The 27,142-nt window shown below is 39.8% G+C and overlaps 1 protein-coding gene across 2 annotated transcripts in view; it reads right to left on the bottom strand.

Moving 5' to 3' along the window:
- slc8a3 (solute carrier family 8 member 3) overlaps nucleotides 1-27,142 on the bottom strand; it is a 138,769-nt gene that overhangs the window by 104,572 nt on the left and 7,055 nt on the right. For both annotated transcript variants that reach the window (XM_084914552.1, XM_084914553.1), the window contains exon 2: nucleotides 21,685-23,552. In XM_084914552.1, the coding sequence (XP_084770678.1) occupies nucleotides 21,685-23,465 (1,781 nt within the window). In that variant the 5' untranslated portion in view covers nucleotides 23,466-23,552. The remainder of the gene's footprint in view (nucleotides 1-21,684; nucleotides 23,553-27,142) is intronic.

The raw sequence follows: 27,142 nt of genomic DNA, 5'->3' as shown, positions 1-27,142 counted from the left end.
GGAGTATCCCCCCACAGAGGGACAAAAGGACCCCCTGATGATCCTCTAATCGCCTGAGCCAAGGTGTGAAACTGGGTGTGGGTCCCAATCAGCCAGAGTTTCGGGTGTGTTCATTGTGAAACCTGGCCCCACCTTATCATGCGAATTCCTGAGGTCAGATGGCCCAGGATGTGAGTGGGCGTTAAGGCGTCTGGGAAGGGATCTCAAAACTGGATTATAGATGGCAGAGAGTTGGTGTCGTAAACCCCCGCCTCTGTTCAAAGATGGTCGCTCACAGTGGACATAGATGGCTTCTTTCACTCCTCTTTCAAACCATCTGTCCTCTCTGTCCAAAATGTGAACATTGGCATCCTCGAAAGAGTGTCCTTTATCCTTAAGATGCAGATGGACTGCTGAGTCTTGTCCTGTGGAGGTGGCTCTTCTGTGTTGTGCCATGCACCCGAAAGACAAAACGCCAAAACACAGACTTAACAATGTGGTGTATGCTGTACAGTGCAGCGAGGAATGCCCCCAGACCTCTACATTGGAGAGACCAAACAGCCACTTCACAAGCGCATGGCACAACACAGAAGAGCCACCTCCACAGGACAAGACTCAGCAGTCCATCTGCATCCCGAAACTCTGGCTGATTGGGACCCACACCCAGTTTCACACCTTGGCTCAGGCGATTAGAGGATCATCAGGGGGTCCTTTTGTCCCTCTGTGGGGGGATACTCCCACTAGGTTTATATCTGGGACTCTCCACCATTTGACCTTAGAACCGAAGAAGCTTCTCGGATGAGAGGTGAAACGTCTTCAAGTAAACTTAAAGAAGTCCAGACGCTTTTCTTTGCAAGCTCCTTTGACTACGATGACCTGGATGACTGAGAACCTTCACAGACATTTCATAGAGTCCTTAAATAGGACTTTATTTGCTGATGACACTAATTTTTTTGTATAGAGGGAAATTTCAAGCATCTTTTGGATACTGTGGGAAGTGAAATAGTAATTGCAAAAATGTGTTGACTCTAAATCTAATTCAAGTTATCTTCACCTTTGATAAACAAAATGTATAACATTTGGAAATCTTACATTATATAACCAAAGAAATGTTCAAATGAATGAAATTGGCAGGTTTATGTTTATGTTGATAATAAATTAAATTGGAAATTGTGAATAAACTTGTGCAAAGCAAAATGTTTAAATCTGTGGTAATATTGTACAGTGTATTTTAGATTATTAACTTATTGTTAGATATATCACTTACTATGTAAATCTGTGGAGAAACATAAAGATAAAAATAAAAATCATAATAATCAACTCAAATGTTAGTCAAAAAAAATTAAATGCATCATAACACACAAACAGCGCCTATGGGTGTCACGGAAATTCAACAATTTTGCAAATTATAAGATATTTCAGTCTTATAATGGCTCTCTTTCACAGCATGTTTCTATCCTGTCTTCATTCGCCCTCCCTGAGCCTGGTTGTGTTGGAGGTTTCTTCCTGTTAAAAGGGAGTTTTTCCTTCATATGATTGTTGGGGTTTTCTCTGTTTTTTTGCTGATGTATTATTGTAGGGTCTGTTATTGTGAATTTTTTAGCTAAATAATTAATGTAATAACTCAAGAAAGGGGGGGAAGAAAATGATTTATCAGTTGCAGCTTAACATCATGGACTTTACATCCAGTGGGAGAATGTACTAATTCACACATCTCAGTTCACCAGAAATGATCTATTCTATTAAACTGTGTGTGACCAGTTTGCCCACAAGTTTAACACCTCAGCCCTGATGCTGTGACACTCTAAGGGACATTGGTGTGAGCAGCTCTCAGTCCAAAGCACAATTACAGGTTGAGACAGAAGTAGGCCAACATCTATAATGAGGAAACGGCACATACGGAGGCACTGCTGAGGGCTTAAATAATAAATATGAGCAGTGGGAGGGTGAGAAGAAATAAGATGGAATTAGAACGATTCAAATGAAAAGAAATTAAGGCGATATAAAGAGGAGGAGGATGGAGAGAAAATAGAAACCTGGGTAAAAATGTGAGAAAGGTTGTTTGAAAATAGGCTTGCGGGGATAAAACAGAGAGCAGCATACAGGGGAGGGGGTGTTGGGGAGGGGGCATAAGTGAGCCAGGAACAAGGGTCACCAACACGATAAGGGACAGAGGAACTTGAGGAGAAGAAAAGGAGAGGGTAATGAAAGGGGCGATAGTGAAGGAGATTAGGCTGAGTGTTGTAAAGGGAAAGAAGTCCTGCAGGCTTTGGCAGAGCTGTGATCCAAATAGCGTAACCTCTTCATCTTTCGCCAGCTCCCTCAACATGACAGCTCTTCCCATCTTTGGACCCCAGAGGGGCAGCGCAGGCACGTTTGTTTGCCAAACTGACCCTCCTACCGACCATGCAGTCCCATTACTAAGCCTCTGGCAGGTCTGGCCTTTGACATACAAGTGGCCAAAATGTAAGCATTTCAGTTTAAAATTATTGCACAGACACTATTAGATGCATTACAGGCATCTGAATTTGTCATTCGTTACCAAACTTTGTTTGCAAACCTGTAAAACAATGCCAGTGAAATTCCAGTGAAGAATGTGTAAGCAAACAGCAGCAACAGCAGCATTTATTTGGAGTAATTTCTGGCCTGCTCATGAATGTAAAGCTGCATCCACACAAGGAACAACTCACTGGTCGCTAGCGGATGTTGCAGTCTTCGGTTGCCTAGGTAACCCTCTAATGTATTTGCTACCCTGTCATATTACAGTATCCTGCGCTCTCACTGGCTTCAACCGCTTGCATCGAAATTGACAGAAGTTTCTCTCGGGATCCGCCTACTTTGCATCACCATCCATAGTCATTGGCTTTCTGTGGTCTCTGGTTGCCATGTCGCTCCAAGGCGCTTAAAACCTTTTTTTTTTGTCTTTGGCAGCTGTAAAATGCTGCACTTTCCAATAATCCCACTGTACAGACATAGGCAGCCATTTATACAGCGTTGTTGCATGTGCATTATCGTTTTATGTTTTCTAATTAGTTTTTATTTTTACTTCATTTTGGATTTTTGTTTTTAATTCGGTTTAGTTTCAGTTTAGTGGATTTTCGTTTTAGTTTAGCTTGTATTAATTTTAGTGTCAGATTTAGTCTTTTTGATTATTATTATTATTATTATATAGAGGGGACATGTCAGAGGCAAGACTTTGGAAAATCAGTACATGTATTACAATAAATACACACCATGTTTTGAAAGTAGTAACTCAAAGTCTTGTAAACACCCAATCTCAATATGCACACCCAACAATCAGGCAAGTTGTAATAAAGAATTTTACCAAACTAACAAATACTAAGATGATATTTTTGTTTTATTTTAGTTTTCCAAGTTCACAAAATCATTTCAGTTCGTTTTACCTCTTCTTTTTTTTTAAAGTCACATGTTATGGTAATTTTAGCTAACACACAAGTGGCAACAGGTTCAGTGGGGAATACAGATAAAAACACTCTTTTATTATACAATAAAGTCGTCCCGCCCCCAAAACGATGTCATATTGTTAAAGCACACTGGTTGGTCAATTAGGCATTCACAACAGGACGTACTCACTAAGATTCAAACCTTTAAAAGCATAGTTAAATTGCATACAGGTGGTCGATGGTGACAATTATCAGCTGGCAGCGCCTAGAAATTCTCTGCTGGTGCTTTAATTCTTATCCTTAGCTTATGGAAATGTATTTTACAATCTAAAGAAATAAAAAAGCAAACTAAACCTTATATCTGGCTACTGCTATAATGAAAATTTACAGAAGCGCTCCACAGGGCCTCAGTCATTCCAGACCATCCAGTGGGAGTTCTTTGTAGTTATCCACAGTTAAGTCAGATCAAACAAACAGAAATCAGTGAATTTCAGAAAGAAACCTCAAATAAGTTTTTCCTAAAAGTTCAGCAAACAAGTAAACAAGTGTTTTTTTTTCCCTTTTTTAAAAAAAGGCTCTATAAGTAAATTGTGATTTTTTATTTTTTTTTGGGGGGGGGTAAATGTAGACCCTATACGTGGGAGGCAGCTTGTAATGCTGGTGTTTTGACGTTATGTTAAAAATAAAACACAAGCGAGCAAAAGAAATTCAAACTCCAAAGGTAAACAAAACTGACAGAGTACAAACAAGCAAGAAAAGAGTGAAAAACAGCACCCCACAAACACACAGACTAAAAAAAGAGATGGCAAGCAAATGACAAAAACATCAGAAGTGAAGAAGCACAACAGACAGGGAAACAAACACCGAGTTTATCTCTATAGACAAAACTCAAGTTCTGTTGAATGTGGACCTGAAGATGTCTGCATTCACCAAAGCACATAAAAATGTGATGTCTGATTCCTGGGGCGGGCAAAGCAGACACAACTTCTTAGAACTAAGAATGTGCAGGCTTTTTAGAATGACGGCTAAAAACACATAAAACAAAAGAGGAATATAAATATAACTCCACAGGTAGAGCCAAAAAAACCCAATGGGAATTACAAAAAGGAGCTCACCCAGAAAGGAGACAAAACAGAAATGCTGAAAAAAAACAAAAAGACAGAAACAGACGCCAGAGAAATGTACTGATAAAAGACTAGACTAGAGGTTTCCTGGATTCGGGATATCTTTCTGCTGTTCAGCAAAGTTCATCGGATCACCCGCAACCTTAGCAGACCCGAGGCTTATGCTTCCTGTTCCCTGTCGTGATTCATATTGTGCTATCCAATAAATCCTTGAGGAATATAGTTATCAGGCATCTTTCCCCCTGTTGTGAGCCTAAGTGGGAGGGATTGCTGCGCTATTACCACATTCAATTCTCAACCTCTTAAGGGATGTGGCACACTGCATAGAGGACCCTTTATTTTGCACCTACTGTTGTGGGTTTGAAGCACGTGGAAAGCCCTGAGAGCAAACCTTCCCTTGGTGCAAAGCGTACGTTGTCTAATAAGTCTGCCACTCGAGTATCAACAGGGAGGATTAGGAGGAACACAAGATCTATTTCCTCTCCCTCTCTCCCACCGGCACAGACGCATCAGGGAGAAATTTCACGCACACAAACACACACACACTCAGTCTCACAAACGCACCCCGACAAGCATTCAATATGTGTCGAGCATGCAGTCTGTCTTCAGCTCTGTCCTCGAGGCACCAGGGAGAGTGTTTGGCTAGCTTTTGCCTCAGGGACAGGATTGTTTTTTTCCTCAAGGGGGAAGAAGGAAAGTTGAGACAGACGGGGGGGAAAAGGGAATTGGACAGAGAAGAGATGCATAAAAAGAAAAAGAAAAAATATTTTCCACTGATTACAAGTCTGTCTGAGCTCAGATTTATCTGTCACAAACGAGCACTAAGACACACTGCCTCTCATCAAAGTGATTCCAATCAAAAGCTGGCATTTTCTTCCTGTCTTTTTACACACAGTGTTGCCCACCAAACACAATGAATCTATGATAGGACTGTCTGAACCACACTGCCAATGTTTTTTCACCAACTTGGAAAAATAAAAGCACTCATTATGCAGCGGGATAGTCACAGGCTGTCGGTATACATATTTGCGGAGTATAATTATGGCTGGGCGATATATCGGTCTATATTTTGGGAATATCTACACCTGAGATTTTAACCAAAGTATCCTAGCACAACTTTAGCATGACTTCTCCACTGAAATCCAAAATTAGACTATTTCTTATTATGGTGAGGTAAGTTGAACATTCATCCGTGTTATTCATTGAATTAACTGGATTAACTGACTTTCTGATGTAACAGTTTTATCTGCAGATGGTATCCTAATTTAAACTCAAATGAATGATTTACACTACTGCGATACATCATAGTACAAGTATTGAGCTACCCCTCATTTCTTTATATTTTTGTGAGGACAATCAGAAATCAGAAATAAGAAAAATGGAAATTTAATATAAAAGACAAGAACAGAGTTTGTAAAATTCTAATAAGCTTGAAAGCTAATATTTGGTATTGGCCAAAGACTGCAACACCACTGACTAAATTGTGGTTTGAGCCTCCACCTTGTTTTCTCCTTGTTTCCCTTCCTAAATGGCTTCTTGACAGCCACCCTTCCACTGAGACAAAGCACCTCTCAGGTCCTTTGTCATCCTTGCTGAAGTTTCCCTCCTGTTTTGTAAGGACATAACTTTCACATACTGTTCATCTGCTGTAGTTTTTTTTTTTTTTTTTAACCTGTCACTTCTTTTTTCTCCACTTGTCCAGTTTCCTCAGATTTTTTTAATGCCACACTACACACCATGCTGTCTGTTAAACTGCCTTTTCTTTTCTATTTTTGATAGATTGAGCTAAGGAAATGGGAACAAATGATGTATTTTTGCAAAAGGCTGTTAAAAAGTGCCTAAACATACAATTTAAAATTGATTTATCAAATGATCTGTTATGTGTAGCCATAACACTGGTTTATCCCTTAAGTTAGGTTCCTTTTTTTATACTTGAAGGTACAAAGACTTGCGTAATAATGAGTGAAAAAGCAGCCAATGTCCAAAGAGGAACTTTAAACGACTTTCAGGAAGCAAAAATATATATATTATTGAAGACCACTTTAAAAAAAAAAAAAAATCGAGAAAGCAAAAGTAAAATATAAATAAAAAGTAGCTCAAAACTTTGCAGGAAACTGTATAGAACAACTATATAAATTGATTTGATCCCAGTGACCCTCATAATGATGGATAAAAGTGTAATATAAACAGGTGAAATGATTTTATTATGTGGAATATTGTAAAATAACCAGAATTGATCATATATATGTTAAATGACTGTCTGCAAAGTAAGGAGGAACTATTGCAGTCATTTAAATTAAATACAATGTTTCCTCCTGAAAGGCAGTGCAGATAAAGTACTGTAAAATGATAATGTCTAAGTAAAGCACATGTGCTTAAGTGCAGAAGCTGAGTAAATGCACTCTCTGACTCTCCACCTCTGCTGTTTGTAAAAGTAATCTGACAAATACAGCTGCATAAGTAAGATGAAAACAAGAAAAGGCAGACGAAATGCTAAATAATACAAAGCATGTAGATAATAAGAGTGGATGGAGTCATGAGGAGTCAACAAAGTGCATTTATGACACAACATTCACTTTTTCTTGTTCTGCATTCTCACTGAGATGTTGTCCAGCTATGCAGTTCCTCACAGACACCAAAAAATATTTAAGAATCGATGTCTCCAGTCTTTTAAGCTAAATATAGAAAAGTCCTGCTGGCTCTGCAAAGCAAGATTCACTGCCTACCCTAATTTAGCTTCGAAACACAAATCAAGCAATTCTTTTAAAACAGCTGATACGTGAATGTTGAGGTCACGCCTGCTTTTGCACCAAAGAGCTGCTGCCCCAACGGGAAAAGGATGAAAAAGGAAACAGGAGAAATGGGAGGCAGCATAGGAAAGGGATGAAGGGTGAGGGTTGACATGCAGGAACAGCTAGGATACACTGCAAAAACTCAAAATCTTACCAAGTATATTTGTCTTATTTCTAGTCAAAATGATCTCATTACACTTAAAATAAGACACAATCAGCTACAGGGCAACGTTTCAGTAAGCTAAAGGAACTTGTTTCAAGACAGTGAATCTTGAAACCGAGACTTGTGCCACTGACATATTTTTTCACTTAATACAAGATATTTTAGCTTAAAATAAGTGAAAAAAATCTGCCAGTGGAAAAGGGGAAAAAATCTCTAGTTTTTCTCTAGTTTCAAGATTCACTGTCTTGAAACAAGTTCCTTTAGCTTACTGAAATGTTGCCGTGTATCTGATTGTGTCTTATTTTAAGTGTAATGAGATAAATTTTGACTAGAGATAAGACAAATATACTTGGTAAGATTTTGAGTTTTTGCAGTGTAGGAAAGAGGAGCGAGGAACTACTGATGCATTCTGGCGTATTTTCTGCTGCAGCATCCAGGGAATATTACGGAGAAATGAGTCCCCCCCCCCCAAAGAAGGTCCCCTGAGCTGCTCACAGAGCATGCTGGTCCAGCCTGAGAGGAGAGGAGAGGAGAGGAGAGCTAGGGGACTGTGGACAGTCTACATGGTAAAACTGGAAAGAGATCACAACAAAAATCTGTTCGGGGTGCTTCAAGAGAACGAAAACCCCACTGCATGGACGGTGGACTGTGGCAAGAGAAGACTGCTACAAGTTGGATAATCAAAAATGAAAGAAAGAAACACACACACACAGCTGAATGTGAGCTTCCTTGAATGCTCTGCATGAATCGCTACATTGTGGCACGACAGTTGTCTGAGTTCAGGGAGTGAATGATGGACCTGAGGCTGATGCATTTCACTCACTGACCTGACCAGAAGATAACAGAGATCGACTGGACAGATTAGCAGAAAGAGAGCTACCAAAGTAATACAATTACATTTTAATATTTTAGCACCAAGGTGCAGTTCCTCTACTGGCCACTTGAGGTCGGCTTCGAAAGTAAGCGCACAGGGGGTGATTTTATTTATAACTCACAGTTCAAATTTTAATAAGCCTTAAGTTTATGTAATATTGTGGCAGCTTTAAGTGACATGTCAGCTAGGCCACTAGCTCATCCATCCATCCATACACTTCCATACAGCTCCAAAACGTTAGATGATGGACCAAGATGATGACATTCACATTGCTAAATTTGAGGTTTCCTACCAGATGTTGACAAACCATCGGGTGAAGTTACAGTGATCTGAAAATGGTATTTATTTTGAAGGTGAGTGTTTTCTGTTTCCAGTTCACGTTGCACTTTTCACAGTTTTGCTACTGCTTGACGAGTAGTTTGTGATAGTTTGCAGACAAGTGGGCATCTTCCATTCAAACTATAGATCACCACAACCACTTGCTAGCGAACAGAGCAATAGCAGGGAGGCATATGGCTATTTTCAACCAATTCCCCGCCAGCAACCAATCAATAACCACTCTACAAGCTGTTGCAGAATACAATATTGGGCTATAAATTACCAGTTAACTGACATATAAATTCAGCACTTAATAGAAAAAGAAAGGAAACACAAACAATAACTTTAAAACAGAAAAATGAAAGATGTCAAATTATTCTGCAGGACTGACAGGTGATCTCTGGGAAATGAAGTGCTAAAAACTCACAGCAATTAACAGTCAACACCAAAGACACCTCCGCAATAAGTAAAAAGGATGATGCAAATTCCCTGCTTCTTTTCTTTTTGCAGAAGGAAGGGAAATAAACGTGAGAAATGTTTACAAAAAAGACCTAATTCAGATTCATTCATTCAGCTTTACTGATTCTCATCTGCCTCCGGGGTTGCTCAGTGAAGCACTTTGTATATTGGTCAGACATCAAATGCCAGTAGCCAAATTCACATATTCACCGTAGTACATTTGAACATTTGCAAACACATCCCATTCTCTCATATCCTTTTCTATTGTTCTTTAAGGTACTACAAAAATAAGACAAGAGCAGGGGAGAAAAAAAGCTGACATCTTCTCTCATCTCCTTCAGCCTTTTGCAACCTTAGCTCCTCTCTCTGTGAGCCGTATCGATTTCTAGTCCTAATGCTGCTGCGCTGTGCATGGAGGAAGATGCTGTGAAGCGAGACTGACCTTTATCAAAGTATGCAGATGCTGGATGTAGGTGCAGGGGCAGCAAGGGCACCTCCACTGGCACCACAGACCGCCGCCCTGGCAGGTAGGGACCAAAATGGGAGCAGTGACCTGTATTGAACAACACTACTCTCCGTCCCCTTTTTTCAAGTTCAAATCTACATCCAGACTTACACAAAAAAAAAGACATCAACGGCAGTGTAAAACTAAAGAGGGGATAAACACAGTCACATTTAGAGATGAAGTGACTGGCAGAAAAATGAATTAGTATTACTAAAAAAAGAAAACTATATAGTCTCTTAAAAAGCTTTTTTCCAAGACCATTGAATGAGAAGATTGCTCCTTATGAGTTGCAATATGAAGTATTAACCTGATTAAATGCAAACTGGCATTTCTGATAATGTCACTGCAATTGATTATTAGGAGAATAATTCATTAGGTGCAGTCGTATAGCCCTTTCTTATCTTAAAGATCTCAAAACTTTTTCCTGTATGCAAGATTGTTGTATTTGTTTATTCTTCCAGTAGGTAAAGTGTGAGAACACATGGCTCTGTCTTTGTCAACATTTTTGAAAAGTGCTCTATAAATAACTAAAAGCTAAGAGCTAGCACAGCCTCCACAAGTCAAAATTGAAGCAGTAACGGTCAAAGCGTCCTGACTTTATAGTCCCTGTGGGTAAAGTATCATCCATTGTGCTTAATGGTAAACAGCCTTTGACCTCCAGTTTACCACTTCCACGCTTTCAATTAAAAATGTGCAGCTTCCAAATCGAAGCATAAAACAACCTGGAAACTTTTTTTTTTTTTTTTTTTTTTTTTTTTTTACAGACTTTAGAAAAGTAATACTTCTCTAAAAACTTTACTAGATCATCATGGACATGTTTTTAATATTCACTCTTTTTTGTCTTGCCATTTCTGCTGACATACTTCCACATGTTTTTATGTCAAGCTGTAGATATCACAGCCAATGAAGAATTCCCACATATCCTACTTGTCACCTCTAGGAGGCCAACATCAAATGTTTTTCCCAGCAGGCAGTTCCTATTTACAGCACGTTATATGACTGAAGGCAGCCTCAGAGTGCTTGAATAGTCGACTCACAAACAAGCTCGCACTAATTAAAGACACATATCTAATACCGCAGCACGCTCAGGTTTCAGGCTGCATATGATCATAACATCAGCTATGATGTTGCTGTGCTGAACAGGATGTGTTTAAGGAGGATCTGCGTTATATTTCCCTGCAAACACTACAAAATCATTAGCATTTTGTAGTATTTAGTAAGAAATAAATGTACTGGACACTTTTTCACTCAGTAACTCCTGGGATTATCTGTTATTAAAACCTAACCTGCCATCAAGAGTTTTTGGATATCTCTATAGAGAAAGTGACATCAGTATGACTACACTGCAAAAACTAATTTTAAGCTAAAATATCTTGTATTAAAGTGAAAAAAATCTGCCAGTGGAACAAGTGAAAAATATCTAGTTTTTCTCTAGTTTCAAGATTCACTGTCTTGAAACAAGTTCCTTTAGCTTACTGAAATGTTGCCGTGTATCTGATTGTGTCTTATTTTAAGTGTAATGAGGTAATTTTGACAAGAAATAAGACAAAATATACTTGGTAAGATTTTGAGATTTGCAGTGTAGTAAATCTGATGCCATGGACTTCTGGCAGTGTATGCGAAAATCTTCATTCAGCAAATTTTTGAGCTTCCAATGGGTCTTGGAACCTGGGCTAAACAAGTGACTTGGTGCGATTCACGACCTTACAGGTTGTGCACTTTAAAAATTTGATAGCATGGTTACCCAAAGCACCGTGACTATACTTGCAATCACTGGTTGTTGGACTGACAATGTCCAGTTGGAGATTATTAACATATTGGCAAACCCATTACAGCGATTTAATTAGTCATGGGGGTAAACACAGATCTCTGTCTGAACTAAATTTCATAAAAATCAGCTTCTTCAGTATTTTATGGTGTCTGTAGAGGAGATGATCATCAATCTGGACCAATGAAACTAAAGACTGATACTGCACTCCACAGCAGCCATTTTCAGTCCTATAATTCTCAGAAATTAACCCTTTTTAATGAGCATTTTACTGTAGTATGCATAATAGAAAATGTTCACACGGCTACACAACAATAGCGTTTATCTTTTTTTTTTTTTTTAAACTGCTAGCTTATTAGTGCAACCTCTGTTAATTTTAGCCTCTAACATTAGCTGATGGGAGTCATTTTCAAGTGTGTGACACTTTAGGGTAAACACATATTCTTGGGGTTAATTAAAGGAGGCATTTTGCTGAACTATTTAAGCATTTTATTATTGCTTTGAATACCTGCAGATTTAAGGCGAAATAGCCCTACAATGCAATGCTGGTCTCTGAAAGAATCACTGTTCTGTTGAATGAGCACTTAAAATTACAACGTTGCACTATTAAATCACCACGTATGAATAGATCTCTATAGCTATGAATAGTCATCTGTTATAGAATGAAAGCAAATTGTAAATTAGTGCAGGGTGCCTTTGTTAAAACATCTGCAGCTAAATGTTCTGACAGTCAAATGGGTCAAACTGATGAACTTACTTCCATCCTAACTCCATTAGGCTGGAGAAGCTGTTTGGGGAGCCTGAATATACAATCCCAGTCAGATTTACACACTCTGGGGCTGGAGGGTGGTTGGGGGGGGCTCAGAGCTGGTGACACGCCCTGCACTGAACTGCGTTATAAATAAGCTTTAACTTAATTGCATTTCCCCAACTGAGAGAAACAAACGCACAGGCAGCATATTTATTACCACTAAACCTGTCATGGTCCTGGGTTGGTGACCTAGCGCCTTGAGTTTGTGATTATTATTTTCTAGTTATTCTGATTGGTATTGGTTGTTGGGGTTTGGTTGTCGTGTTTATTTTCCCTACCTGTGTCTCCCTCTGTGCTCTGTACGGGTCCCCGAGTTTTGTGTTGTAAAACAGTCTGGGTGTTTCCTGTTTTACTTTGTAGGTCTGCCTCGTTATGCCCATTAGTTCCAGCTGTGTCCCCTCCTGTGTGCCATTTCCTGATTACCTGGTGTGTGTATTTATAGTTGGTGTCTGCCTATGCTTCTCGTGGCGTCGTCTGTGTTTCTCTGTGAACCTCCCGTGTAGTCTGTATTATTCCATGGGTCTTCGTGTCTCTCTGCTCCTCGCTTCATGTCCTCCATTTTGTATTAGTTTTCCCAGTTTAGGTTTATGTTCGGTTCTGCCCACACCTTGGTTTTGTGCACTGTAAATAAAACCCACTTGCACCTCCGCCATTGTCTGCTCTTGGATCCTCCTTTCTCACCCTCCACACGACTGCCGCCCCAGCCGTGACAAAACCTGTACGTGATTAAATGTGTTAGTGTGTGTTTGTATGTGCGTGTTCCTCTACGGTATTTGTAAGTAAGACCAAAGTGCAAAAGGTACACTAAGTTGGCAGAGGAAATGTTTTCATGAATCTTTTGCTACTGTACGTCTGCGGTTGCGGTTAGAGCCTGTGTGAAACATTTGTTTGGCCTTCGTTTCACTATTTTATACTTTTTTGTAATGTTATCCAATCGTTCTGATTATTTTTTCTTTACAGCTCAGACTCTCATCTGTCCTCCAGTAGGCTGTTTCCAGAAGCTATTTATATCATATTTTTATTATTTATGACCTTTCATGACTGTGACTGGTTGGAGGTGTAGCCCTGTATTTACCTCCAGCCAACTGGAATACACCTTAATGAATAATGCAAAACCTATGTAAAGAGCGCTCCTTTCAACTTAAGCTCATACAGCTTCTATGAAGCGAAGACTGACCCTTGATGGTAAAAGGAAACATCTAGCTGCACCAATTACCACTCAAAAAAGCAATTTTTCTGCATTGCAGCCACAGGTAGGTTAGCTTTAGCATAAGTATTGCTGAGCAACACAACCACTTGGAAGGAAATGAAGGAAAAACTACCTCCAAAAATTAATTTCAGCCATTCCAGATGTAATTTTTCATCCTCATGAAAGCTCTTTACAGACTATTTAGCTGCTGACAAACAGGCAGAAACACCCTTCAATGCATCACTTGTCATCTTAGCACACTGCAAAGCAAACTCTAGCTATAGAAGTTATGTGCATACTCACTGTGGCACTGGTCACAACAGACCACTTCAAAATTGCTTCATCTTTCTAGGAAGATGGATGTTTAACAATTTGTCATCATAATCTAGCCCAAAGCATCTTGCTCTTCTACAAAGAACTGCTACAAGCACTGGGGGATCAAGCACAGCAATTCGTGTCGTGTTGTGTGATTCCCAGATTATTTCCCTAGTGTCACAATTAGGTAAAACACTTGTGATTTGCAGAGGACGCTTCACTGACTTAATTCTTCAGGTGAATATTCTTTCAATGAGAGAAATATTTCTTTATCTGCAAAAAAAAGAAAAGAAAAAGAAAACATGGAATGGAAACACCCATCGTCCCCAAGAGGATGAACTCTAATAGTATTGGTGACCTGTGACCTTTCAAAGGCCCGCCCATAACTACTGATTTATCGATCTGGTGACATGCAGGTCAAGAGTTAGATACACAGGCTAAAATTGGAGCAAAGATAGCTGATGTAAGCGCCTTGAGGCGACTTTTGTTGTGATTTGGCGCTATATAAATAAAATTGAATTGAATTGAATTGATGTATTATCAACATTCAAATTTCTATATTTAGAGCAGGGGTCCCCAATCCCAGTCCACGAGGACCGGTGTCCCTGCAGGTTTTAGATGTGTCCTTGATCCATCACAGCTGATTTAAATGGATAAATTACCTTCTCAACATGTCTTGAAGCTCTTCAGAGGCCTGGTAATGAACTAATCATGTGATTCAGGTGTGTTGACCCAGGGTGAGGTCTAAAACCTGATTTAGAGCAAGCTTCAATATGAAATACAGCTATAATATAAATACCTATTAAAAAATATCACCTTTCGAACCAAAAACTGACTGATGTTAACCTACACGTGAGGAAAATTTTTCCCCCAAGGAGGAGGAAAAGCTGAGTGGTCAGCAGGATGAGGATCGGTGTGGACATGTGTTCTGTCAATCATGGCACCCAGAGGGGGTTACAGCTACACAGTCCTTAGATATTAAGGAAAAATGTTGTGTGAGGGGATTTAGGGGAGGTGGGCATCTCCTTATGAGCACAATGCAACCCCCAATGCAATGTTTTTCATATAAAAATATGAGGCGAGTTTACAAGTACAGAGGCGTGCTCACAGAGGCGTAACTACTGTGGCAATTACTGTAGGTGATTCAGGTCTGTCTGCTGCACACCACTCATTTGTTTATTAATCTTTCAGTGCCTGGTTAAACAGCCGTCTCTCCGGGGGATGGAGCATCTCCACTTCACAGCTGTGTTATCTTTAATGGGTCAAAGGAAACAGAGGCCTACATTTATTATTCTCAGCAGCTTAATACCAAATGGCTCCTGAGCTAAAGATAAGAACAGCCACCCCTCAAACCCAAAGACACAAATGAGGGGTCACAAAGGTTTACTACCAATTAATATTTCAGTAATTTTCTTGATTATTCATTTGTCAAAACAAAAATTCAGTCGAAGACTGAGAAGTCTGAGGTGTCTTCTTCAACACACATGGATATTCAGGTCAGGGAAGCAGCCAATAGTCATTTTTCTTTAGTAATTATTTAAACTCAAGGACTTGCTTTGAGGATAGCTGCTGAAACAGGAGATGATCAACCAATGTGAGGTTTTGCAAATACGTGAGCATATGATAGTAACTTGTCCATCATTTTGGACTGTGACAGTTACGCTGACAGTCTAGGATCAAGTCAATAAGGTCTCATGTATATAGGACTAGAGACTGGACTGTGACCATCAGTATTCCCCAACCGGTTGTGAGTGATTGGTGGAGGTTGGTGACTGCTGAATGGTAGCGATTGCTGGAACCACAGTACTGCAGGTTTACAGACTGATCAGAGAACCATCTTTTGCTAAAGAAAATTTTTTATTTCCCAACCAGTTGCCAAAAAACTCCTTATGATTGCTTGGTTTGCTTGCATATGGCTGCAGTCATAGTTTGAATTGAAGTGACTTATTTCTCTCCAAACATTGCCCAGCTGCTCTCTGAGCTGTGGTGAGACTGTGTGACATAAAGTGGAAATGGAAACCATGTGCCTTAAAAGCAAAAGTTGTGACTTTTGAAACATGTTAGCTGCACCTCTGAGGCAAAACTTTTACTTTGACAAGGAACTTTCTTTATTTCTGGTTATATTGCACTTTTTCAAGTTTTACTATAAATGCCGGCAATCATTGGGAAGTTATTGGTGCATCACTTTTTTTTTCCAATCCACTGTCAGCCAGAAACCTCCAGGAAAGTAAGGGTATCTTTTGTTCTTGTTGTCTTTGGTAAAGTTGTGATAGCCTGAAAGTCAAATTTACCAAAGACGCTGCAGCTAATGTTAGCACATCTGTCACTAACCTATAAGAAGCTATGGATTATGATGATTTGATGAGATCTGAGTGAGACACTGACAGCTTCATCAACATATTCTCCAAGTAAATAATCAGGTAGCTGAATAAATTGATTTCAGAAAAATCTGTCTTTTTCCATAATTTATTGTTTGGATTTATTTTTTGATAATGAGTGAAGCGTTTAGCATGGTACCAGTATCCATTCAAAAGGTACCCAACCCTACTACTAAGCTGCACAACTGTAACAATGGGATCTCTTTTTTCCTGTAAAATACTGGATATGTTAATCCTTCTTGCTTTTTAAAATGTGTAAGAAGGGAAAAACAAAGTAGTTGGTTTAGTACGGCTGCACTGAACTTAGATATATCAGACTCATATCTATTTATTGGTAAATAAGATGAGCTTTATCTATGAAAGATGCTGGTTTTGTGCCATATTAGGGCTCCCAAATTTCTTATTATGTTCATCCTAATCAATTAATGAATGAATACAACTGCAGCAATCGTATTCACTGATCATTGCTTAATAATTATTGATAAATAATCATATTTCTAACATATATAATTAAACTTAATATAATTAAATAATATAATTGATTAAATTAAATAATTATTAATTTAAATTAAATTAATAATTTAATAAATAAATTGTTGTAATATTGTAAATCAAATACATTTGGATTGTATTTGGGGTCTGAGTGTTGATTAGGAAAGATTTTTGACTGTTTTTATTGGAATTTTGTAATCAATTAATTGAGTAGGAAAAAAACTAAAAGTGATACAAATCAATTTATGGTAATGGTTAGCTGCAATTATAAATGAGAGATGTAGCTACCCACTGGTCTGTGAATTCCTTTTATGAATTTCTGAAATGTGCACCAGTTAAATTAGCCAAAATTAATAATTTATTAGGAAGCAATCTTGGAGTCAGAAGTTACTGAGCAGTTTTGACCACCAATTTAAGAGGTATAATATAAGACGCTTATGTTATCTTGATGAGATTCATACCAGTTGGCTTGGCCCATAATTACTGGCACCAATAACTGAACTATGGCAGCTATTGTCCAGCTAAGAAGTGAAGTGATGTATTCCAGAGCTCCAGATTAGGACTTTAATACATTTCCAGTCTGGTTGTTAACAATGGGACCAAAGTATGTCAAAAGAGATTGAAAGTCAATGCCTCATAAAACATGGGGAGAACAAAAGGAAGAGTGGAAGCACTATGTGGTCTCATTGCCCTATAGGGCATCAAAAATGCCCTGCTCTTTAGACTCTGCCCTCACTCAGCTGCCACAGTTACCAATGAATTAGCGTCAGGAGCGTTTTTATATGCATGCCAAACAGGGAATCCTCCTGCAAAATGGAAATAAACAGAAGATTCCCATTTTTAAATATAAATGTGAATGCAAAGGAGGGAAATAAATTCAGTATTTTTTCATGTAAAGAGCATGAAAACGACCCTGGGGAAGAGCTTTCAAGACAGTAGAAGAAACATTGTTGTAATTATGCCTTTAGTGAATATTCTACACATTCATCCCTTTTGTTTTGTACATGGAAATGTTCTCATGAATCTTCTGGTATGCTTCGGATGAAGCTGTCACTTCCACTGTCTTTTTCTGTCTCTCTGTCTTTTTTATAGATACACACCGAATCTAATTCATCACTATCCAAGTGTAATTATGGAAATTTCTGGAGATTTGTTGGGAGTTCTGAAACAGCAGTCTGCCATTCTACAAAAGATTCAATAGTCTCTGCAGAGAGGAGCAAAAATTTTCATATTAATACCGGAGCGTGTTGATGCTTTTGACAATTTTCAATATTTTAACTGCTTAACTGAAAATTCATTCAACATTTGTCATTACTGCATACAAGTACATTCATCAACACTGACGATGTTCAATACCTACGATGTTTCAGGATGTGCTTTCGCAACAAAAGTCTTATTTTGTAGCCTTCACTGCTGTACAGACTGACACATGTTATGTCTATATAACTGCAGGAAAACTGACTTTTAATTTGCGTACCATATAATTCCTTCCTTAAAGTGCACAGCCTCTTCTTTCCACTGCCAGTGAAAACCTCAGAGTTGATATTTATCACTGATTTAAAAGCCAGACTATGATTTTAGAGCTCGCTAAAAGAATCAAAGGTTGACTTTTTTCACCGTCCTTAACCTTTGCCTCATAATTCATTGCAAAATGTTGACACAAATTTTCACATCCTGGGTGCATGTATAATAGAGTAAGGCTATGTTTCAGGAGGTGTTTTGGTCATTTATTTAGCTCTTTCTTAGTTTAAAATGAGTTTAAAAGAGAGGGTGCCAAACATAAGGCCCATGGGCCAAACGCAGCATGCCAAAAAGGTCCTGTTCTGTCAAACTGAGGGGCTTTGCAAAGTAAAAGAAACTGCAAAGAATCCATTAGCAATTCCAATAAAAAAGAAAATGTACTGAGATTTCTGATGTGGTAACAATAAAGCACAGGAATGGAAATGCATGGACAGGCGGACGCGTTTCTAGATCACAACAAGTTGTTTGAATCATAGAGACGTAAAGTACAAGTGCTGATGAGTAACAAAGTGCTGATCTGATATCTGGATCAGATATCGGACCGATACTGACCCAAAAAGCTGGATTGGCTATCGGTGACAATGAGCCGATCTATTCAGTTCAGTTTTATGCTGTTCCGAGTTTACTTCATCACTGGACGGCGGGAGCTATCGGCAGAGTTAATGTAGCATGGAGGAAGCTAACAGCAGAGGGACAGCAGTTTGGAGGTATCTCACGCTGCTACACCAACAGCTTCTATCTGTATGTTTGCAAAGATTTTTCACTTCACTGCAAACTGTGGTCAAGAATGAAAAGCTCCAACAACGGGATGCTCTCTCTCTCTCTCTCTCTCTTGTTTATTTTACTACTTACATTCAGTCAGAGAAGAGAGTTGGGTGAGTGCAATACTTGTTGTTGAGCTATTTATGGTGTTGTCAACAGTATTAAATATTATTTCACTTCAGTTGTCTCCTGAGGAGAAAGTGCACTGGTGTCACTTCAAATGATAGCAGTTTGAAATGACACCAGTGCACAATAATGCAAATAAATTACTGTATTTATCCTGGGCCTGTTTTCATTTATTATTTCATCAATAAATACAAAATAAAAAAGCTCTAAATTTATATTCTTGGATATATTTATATTTGTGACATCCAAGCTGTTTAAGAATGGTTCCTAATCTCTTCCTGACAGCCAGATTATTAATATGATATAATAATTAATACTGACACTCGGTAGACAGTACAGGTATTGGTATTGGTATCAGATCAGAACCGGAAACAGCTGGAGGGGGCCAGGTCGACTCTTGGATATGTCTTTTTTTAGAGTGAGAGTGTTCTGTGAACTGCATTGCAGATATAATACCAGGAGAGTAATAATTAAGTGACATAATAAGACCTAATGATTAATTATTGATAAATGATTTTTTAAAGGCCATTTTTTGTTAAATATACAAGTTATTACATATTGGTTTTAACTGCCAAGCCAACTTGACCTTAAATTGGTCTGCATGTGACATAAGAACTAAAATTACTTTAAGTTAACAAAGCGTTAAAAGTGTTTCCATTTTGCAAATACAGCCTTTCATATTGTTACACGGGACTTTTAAATCTGATAATTTATAATTTAGCTACAACTAAAACACAAAGAAAGAAACAGTTAAAAATCCACCATCATGTAAACCCAGATCGTTCACCCCATGCAAAGATAGATGCTATAAAGAGTATTAGTGAGCTTTACAAATGCTTGTTAGGAGGATTTAGTTAACATTATAGAGAGCCTGGCTCGCTTATCACCCCCTTTTCCAGTGTTTATGCAAAGCTAGGCTTGCAGGCTGTGGCTTTAAGCTACATGTTTCGATTAAGGGTAAAAATTAAAAATTAAAAAAAGCATTAATTATTTCAACATGGATTCTCATTTTTATACCTGGCTTGTTTATATTGTGAGATTGAACGCATCCAATATACAATAACAAAAACAGTTTGTACCTTTTTAAAGAAACGTTTGCTAATTCTGCTTCTAACACATGACTGGTCTTTATCAATTTACAGTGTTATGCACTCATACTGAAGCTGTGCCGCACTGTAAGAAGCTTGCAGCATGATGCTCAACACAATGAGCAGATCGATACGCTAACATTCCCTCACAATGCCGACAGCATCACAGCAGTCTCTCTCCGCATTTCTCCCTTCTAACTCCCTCAGCAGCCCAGCTCCAAAAAAGCATCTCTCACATAAATCAAGCAAAAGCCTGAGAGCTCAACGGGCCCCGAGAGCATGGTGATCACCCCAACACACCCCCCGGTCCCCTGGGCTGCCTCAGCCCTCAGGAACCCACAGCCTGGAGCACAGTCCCTGCCAGTCCGCCACGGCACACTGAGTGGGTCCTGATTGGCGGCGGAAGGGAATGTCACAGATGTATGTCACTTTGATTCAGTGCCTGCAGACCAATATGTGAGAGGCAAACGGATGCAAGCTGTGAAATAAACAAATCAATATTTTTTTAAGAGCCACTGTTTTGTGTACAAGCCAGTATCCTAGAGAACTACTTTGTATACATCTTTTTTTTTTTTAAATGCAGCAGTGTCATACAATATATGGCCCTGATAAAATTTCTGCTACAGTATGGTATGTTGGTGTTATTGCAAAAACCGCCAAAAATGCCCACTCATTTGTAAGGCTATGTGTTTTTGGGGTTTTTTCCGTTGTTGTTGTTGTTGGGCAATATTGTACACAGATGGTACAGCTGACAAGGCTACACAACACACACAATTTACGTAAGTGTACTATCTAAATTAAATTCAGGGTTTTTTTGTTTTGTTTTGTTTTTTTTGTTTTTTTTAAATCGGGGCTGCCTCATGGAGGAATCGCACCTACATGTCTCATCATGCTACAGTCTACCTGCTAACCTAAAACAATACCATGTACGAAGATTTAATTTTCTCTTCTAATATCTGTTTCCATTCGTGCTTGCTGAAGTGGAGAGACACGGAAACAAAACCAAAAAAAGGAAGTGAGCAAAATCCCAGAGTTTGACAAAACAAAAGCAGCAAGGATTAGAGACGAATTCATGTGACGAATCCAAAAGTTGAATCCCTTTTGCATGCGACACACACGCAGGATTGCTACTAAAGCACTGTGATGACAGCAAAATCTCCTGACGGGAAAACAAGGGGATATAAAGTGCACACTCAGATGAGAGGATACATCACCCAACCATGTAAAGAAAAAAAGGCCTTTAAAGGTCACAGCGTGATGAGTGCAAGCTACACATGAACAGGTTATCAAAGTATGCTCCAAACTAAATGATGTCAACAGGCAAAGAAGATAATATCTCTTTTCAAAGCAAATGCGACGAGCTTCTCACAGCCTTCTCGCAGACTGCTGAATATCTTTGAAGCTATCAAATAGTATATTATTTCTAGAAAGGTACACCGGCATCAAACTGAAATTCAAAAGCAAGACATAAATCAGTGAGTTTAAACAAACCCAAAATTATCAATGACTCCTGGGTGCATTTCATTTTGAATAAGCTTGATAACTAAAAATACCAAGAACACAATAAGAAAAAGCAACTCCTCTCCAACCACACAAAGAAAATGTTGGTGCCTTACCAGGTTTCATCATTTTTGAACTCAAGCTCTCCGTACGTATCTTCAAAGTCCTCTCCTCCTCCTTTGGCAAGTCCCTCCACAGTGCGATAAGGCACAATGACCGTCCCCCTTGCCCCAGAAGTCCTCAACACTTTGACTTCCATGATACCGATGCTCTCACTGACATGGGCTGAGTTACTCTCAAAGGTGAAGATGCCTGAATGATCATCGTCCAGAATGGTCACAGTGGCCACAGTGGGGAACCCCAACACCGCCTTTGGATATGGGAGACTGTTGGCAGACAACACCTCATCCTCAGTTTCCAAGACGCGCAGATTACTGAGACGTACAAAGAAGTGCTCGTCCTCTTCGAAGATGTCATCATCTATGATGCCAATGCTTATTTCCTTGATCATCTCTCCGGGTTTGAATACTACCGTACCCTCTGTGAACTCATAGTCTGCCCCGGCATTAGCCGAGCCATCCTCCGTCTTATAATCCACGTAGATAGTCTTATTGATGTCGCCTCCTTTTCTGGTGATGGTCAGAATAACGGCCCCGCAGTTCTCGAGGCACTGGTAGACAGCAGGCTCAAAAGCGATCCGGGAAACATACTCTTCTGGTTCCTCCACGTGCACCTCCTGCACGCTGGCGCTCTTTTTCGCCTGTTCTGCTACGTGTTTTTTCAGGATATTTCCAGCTCCGGTCATCATGCGCGTAGCTTGAATGCGGTAAAAGGCACGGCTCTTTTGCTGGTGCGAGAGAGCGTAATAGTTGGCCATCTCAACAAGCTGATCCAACTCTTTCTCCGGGTGCTTCTGCTTCAGGTCTTTCAAAATGCGAATCATATCGCGTCGGGACTCATCTACCTCTTTGCTCTCAATCAGACCAATCAGATTGCTGGTCGCACCTCCATCCATGAAGTGAGAGTTAACCATCTTGCCGTCCATTTCAATCCCCTTGGAGCGTTCGGTCTCGGTCTCAATGATGACACCCCTGTGTTTTTCAGTGCGGTACTTCTTGTGCATGAACTTATAGAAGAGCAGTCGTCTGTCTGCCACCCATGCGAGGAGTACACATATGGGGAAGAAGGCCAGCGTGACTAGACCCTCCCAGACTTGGACTTCATTGGGAGAAAAAACAGCCAGGATCATGTAGAGCCAGATGTAGGCAAAGATACTCCAGCCTGCAGTGACAAAGAACACTCTGAGGTGCTTGACCTTTCGTACCTCGCCTTGGGGGATGACAGACACGCAGAGGCCAATGATGACAAACATATTGAAAGCTGCACTGCCAACGATTGTGGAGGGCCCAAGCTCACCGGATTTGAATTCATGTCCACAAACTTCGATTACAGAAAGCATGATCTCAGGAGCCGATGAGCCCAAGGCCATGAGGGTAAGGTTGGAGACCGTTTCATTCCACACACGGATCGTGGTGGTGGTTGTTTCCCCATTGGGCCTTTTGATAACAATTTCTCTCTCTTGGGAGGTGATGACCTCAATGGCGGCCATAAAACGGTCAGCAATGATGGATACTCCGAGGAACATGTAGATCAGTGCCACGAAATAGACAATGACCCGTGCAATCTTGTCTCCCATGGAAGGATCCTCGGGATACCAGATGGGCAGGATAATCCCTGTATGACACTTTGTGTTCCCTTTGCAGGTGCCATTGCTGGGGCTGAGCAGAGGGCTCGGAGTGGTCCGGGCCTCTGTACAAAGGAAGGCTACAGCCACAGAGACCAGCCCCAACCAGAGGCAGGCTGAAGACCCTGGTTTTACAGGCTTTGAGCCCTCCATGCACCCTCCTTCGTCTCAAGGGTCCTTACCACACTGACAGTCCCTCTGGGATCCAGCACTGGGCTGTGTCTTTCCTCCGCCCACCACCTAAACACACCAGACAGAAACAACAGATATTATACAGTTTATTACAAGAATGAAAGACTTTATTTTCAGCCTTACAAAGCAACTGTCCCACATTGCTTTGTAAGCTTTTTTTTTTTTTTTGCCTTGAATATTTTTAGTACCAAATAAATATTATTGTACTAGAGTACAGTGCATTCTCAATAGTTGCATAATAATTTAATATTTAATGTAATGACATAATGGAAGGAGTATCCAACCTCAGGGTATTTTCACATCGTTTTAAACTTCAAGTGGTACAAGTCTGCAAGACTGTGTTTGCATTTCACGGGGAGAAACAAACACGAACTGAAGCAAGAAAAGAATTTCTTAATTTTAAATGAGCGCAAGAATTCAAATTATCCAACCATCCTTCTGTGCGGCTTAATTGGGTTTCTGCTTTCTACTTCACAAACACCATTTTCATGAGATCTTTATGTTATCTCCGAAAATGCTCAGCGATTCAGGTCGGTAAATGAATATGTGAGCAATGCAGACAACATTAGTTTAATAAAATTACAGCCTGCGGGTTCATTTCCAATCATAAACTTTATTTTGATTTGAGATGTGGATACATGCAACAAATAATGTGGATTTGAGCATGATTGTCTGAAATCTCTCGGGTAATACACAGCTCTGAACCGAACAGCTCGCTCAGCAGGCATGCAATGTTGCCAAACTAAGCACTGTCCAAAATGTCGCATTGGCAAAAAAAACAGCAGCAGGGAGGCAGGAGATTGTCAAGAGGCAAAGTGAAACAAAGGCTACAGATGTCCCATCCAAATTCATTATACACTGAGCCCTAAATGCGCACTTACCACTTCTGCAAGAGAGAGCAGCATTACAATAGCAATGCAGACACTGTCCAAATTCATAAAAGCCCTAGCTAAGCATTTTACGCACCTCTTCAGCTCTTATGAGATGCAACTCGACCATCCTTCTGATGCTAACAGCTGGGGCCTAAGGCAGCAGGAGCATAATGAACAGTTGACCACCCCAAAACTTAGATGATATAACACAGGGGGGAATTATTATAAAGGCTCTCTCCTTGGTGTTACCCAATTGTTTAACGGTTCAGTGAGTTGGATGGGACCCTCTATGCAGCCTCCACAACACCTCCGGACCTCCTGAGGCTCACAGGCAGTTTAGTCTGAATTAAAATGATCTCTTAAGAGAGATACATGCAGGGTAAGTTAATAACGCTACCCAAAATTCACCAGAGGATTACATTTTTGTATTACTGTCACACTTCCCTTTGCTTTTTTCGAACTAAATCTAGTTCAAGTCTTTTTTCAATTTGTACACAAAAAAGTGCATTCTTAGGTTCTGATTCCTGCTTAAAGGGTTGATTACCTCTGGGGCCACCCTGCACTAAAAGGTGTACAATACAAACCCATGGCACTTTAAAGCACTCTCGGAAAAAAAAAGAGATCCATTAAAGGACATATTTTATGCAATGTAATGCACCTTTCTTATTTGATTTAGCTCATTCAATCTGAAAGGCTCTTACAATAACACCAACTACTTGAACTCCCAGGTGATGTTTTTGGATATAATATCATCCAGGTGGACCGCTGGCTAATTTGGAAAACTGAAAAAACTTTTATTGGAGGTGTGCATAGCAAACAGTTGGTGGCATATTTTAAAAAGTACACCAATTCAAAAGCCAAATATTGGATAGGACAATGATAACCCACACCTTCTGTGAAATCTGCAAGAAACCGGGAAAATCTCTGTCAAGGTCTTGTGTGCAAGCGTTGATAAGATCAATTCATCTATTCTGGAATAAATTATCCTTAATATCTCTAATTTAATGGTTCACAGGTATAAATAATTGCATCACTTGCAATACTATAATGTCTTTTTGAGAGATCATAACCTCAATAACATCCACAGAGATGAGTCTTTTTAGAGGTGATACAGAGGCGATCTCAGCTCGATATAACAATCCTCTGATGTTAATGTTAAAAAAAAAGACGTTGATTGCAGCACAGCACACTGATCTGGAGGATAGAAAATGGGATGACAGCAAACGGCAGCAGAAGCTGGAGACAAGGAACTTAAATTTAACTGAATCAGCAGAGCCATTTACATGGATTGGAGCCAGCTATGCAATCCCTGTGAGAACCAACAGCGCCGAGCACAAACAAAACCAACAGGAGAATAATTGAGTGACAAAGTTATAACTTAGCGAGAGAAAATTTGAATTTAAAAACTCAGGTTTTTGCCTTTGTTTGGACCTGGACACTGATGAGAGTAAACTTGGGGGGGGAATTAAATAAAATATGTGTGCATTCCCCTTGTTAGTGCTATAAATCTCTAATAACATGTACTAACCATTTAATTTAAAAATGTGAAAATGGTCAAACTGACAAGCAGGTATTAAAGAGCTGCTGAAGCCACTGAGAAAGGCTTAAGGAGATGCTTCTTCCTGTTTTAAAATCAAGAGCAGTACTGCTGAGCTGCTAGCTTCTCCTTGTCTTTTTATTGCATGGTGACAAGCTGAGGTGGAGGGGTAAAAACTGCAATGAGGCACACAGGATTTAAGATTACAGGGTCAGCCTCTCTGCATGATACATGTTGGGAATGGCAATAATTAATTCACACTGCTGTTTCCAAAAAGAAATAAAAGCTGATCTGAATGAACAGTTATACCAAAAAAAAAAATTAAAAAGTTTTAAGGGGCATATTCATTATGTCGCATTACCTCTACTTTTAATAACACTGTGTATGCTTTAGGAACAGGCACAGACAGGCCAGGTGAGTTTCACACCTGGCCTCTTACAGTGGGGCCATGCTGTTGTAATGCATGCACGGTGTGCTTTTGCGCTGCTAAAATAGTCGAAGCTTCCCCTGATAAAGATGTCAAATTCAAAATCTCTCTGATCAGACCATATTTAACCTTTGCCACCATAAATGAGCAGTGTTGGGACTAACGCGTTATTAAGTAACGCGTTACAGTAACTACGTTATTATTGTGGTAACGAGCACGGTAACTAGTTATTATGGCAAAATCAGGAAGGCGTTAGTCGTTACTGGGATTTAGATAGGGTCGTTACTCGTTACTTCGTGTGGTGGCTATCGCGGAGCTTCCACAGATTCAGTAACATTAGCAAATGGTGGAGGCCAGCAGGTGGATGAAGGAAAAGGGACGCAGAAGGAAAAGAGACCCGAGGCGGCCGCCGGTCCAAGTGTGAACTGAACTTCAGGTAAGAAGTTATGACCTGCAGTCTATCTGGGTCAGATATAAACCAAGTTTAGGTGGAGTTTATTTTCGTTATTCTGACTTTTTCCGTACTGCGTGCTAGCTAGCATGACGGAGTTTCTATACAGCTGGGTGGGTGCTATGAAGTTAATGATGTTGAACTTTATTTTGTTCATAAGTTATTAGAGTTGCCAACCGTCCCGTCTGGTATTCAGAGAAAATATTACGCGTTTCTTATTGAGGTGAAAAGGAACAGTTTGTCCCGTAATTCAGCTACAATGAAAAAGGCACAAAGCTGGAGTTATTCTGTGTCTTTACGCTGCACAGCTGCGTCTTCTTCTTTCATTCTCTCCCCCTCCCTCTCCCGTTT

Source organism: Perissodus microlepis, chromosome 19 (assembly GCF_051167445.1).
Source record: "Perissodus microlepis isolate ML-2025 ecotype Zambia chromosome 19, ASM5116744v1, whole genome shotgun sequence".
In the NCBI taxonomy this organism is placed as follows: domain Eukaryota; kingdom Metazoa; phylum Chordata; class Actinopteri; order Cichliformes; family Cichlidae; genus Perissodus; species Perissodus microlepis.
Note: the sequence above shows the minus strand (reverse complement) of the source record. Positions and strands in the feature narration are given on the sequence as shown.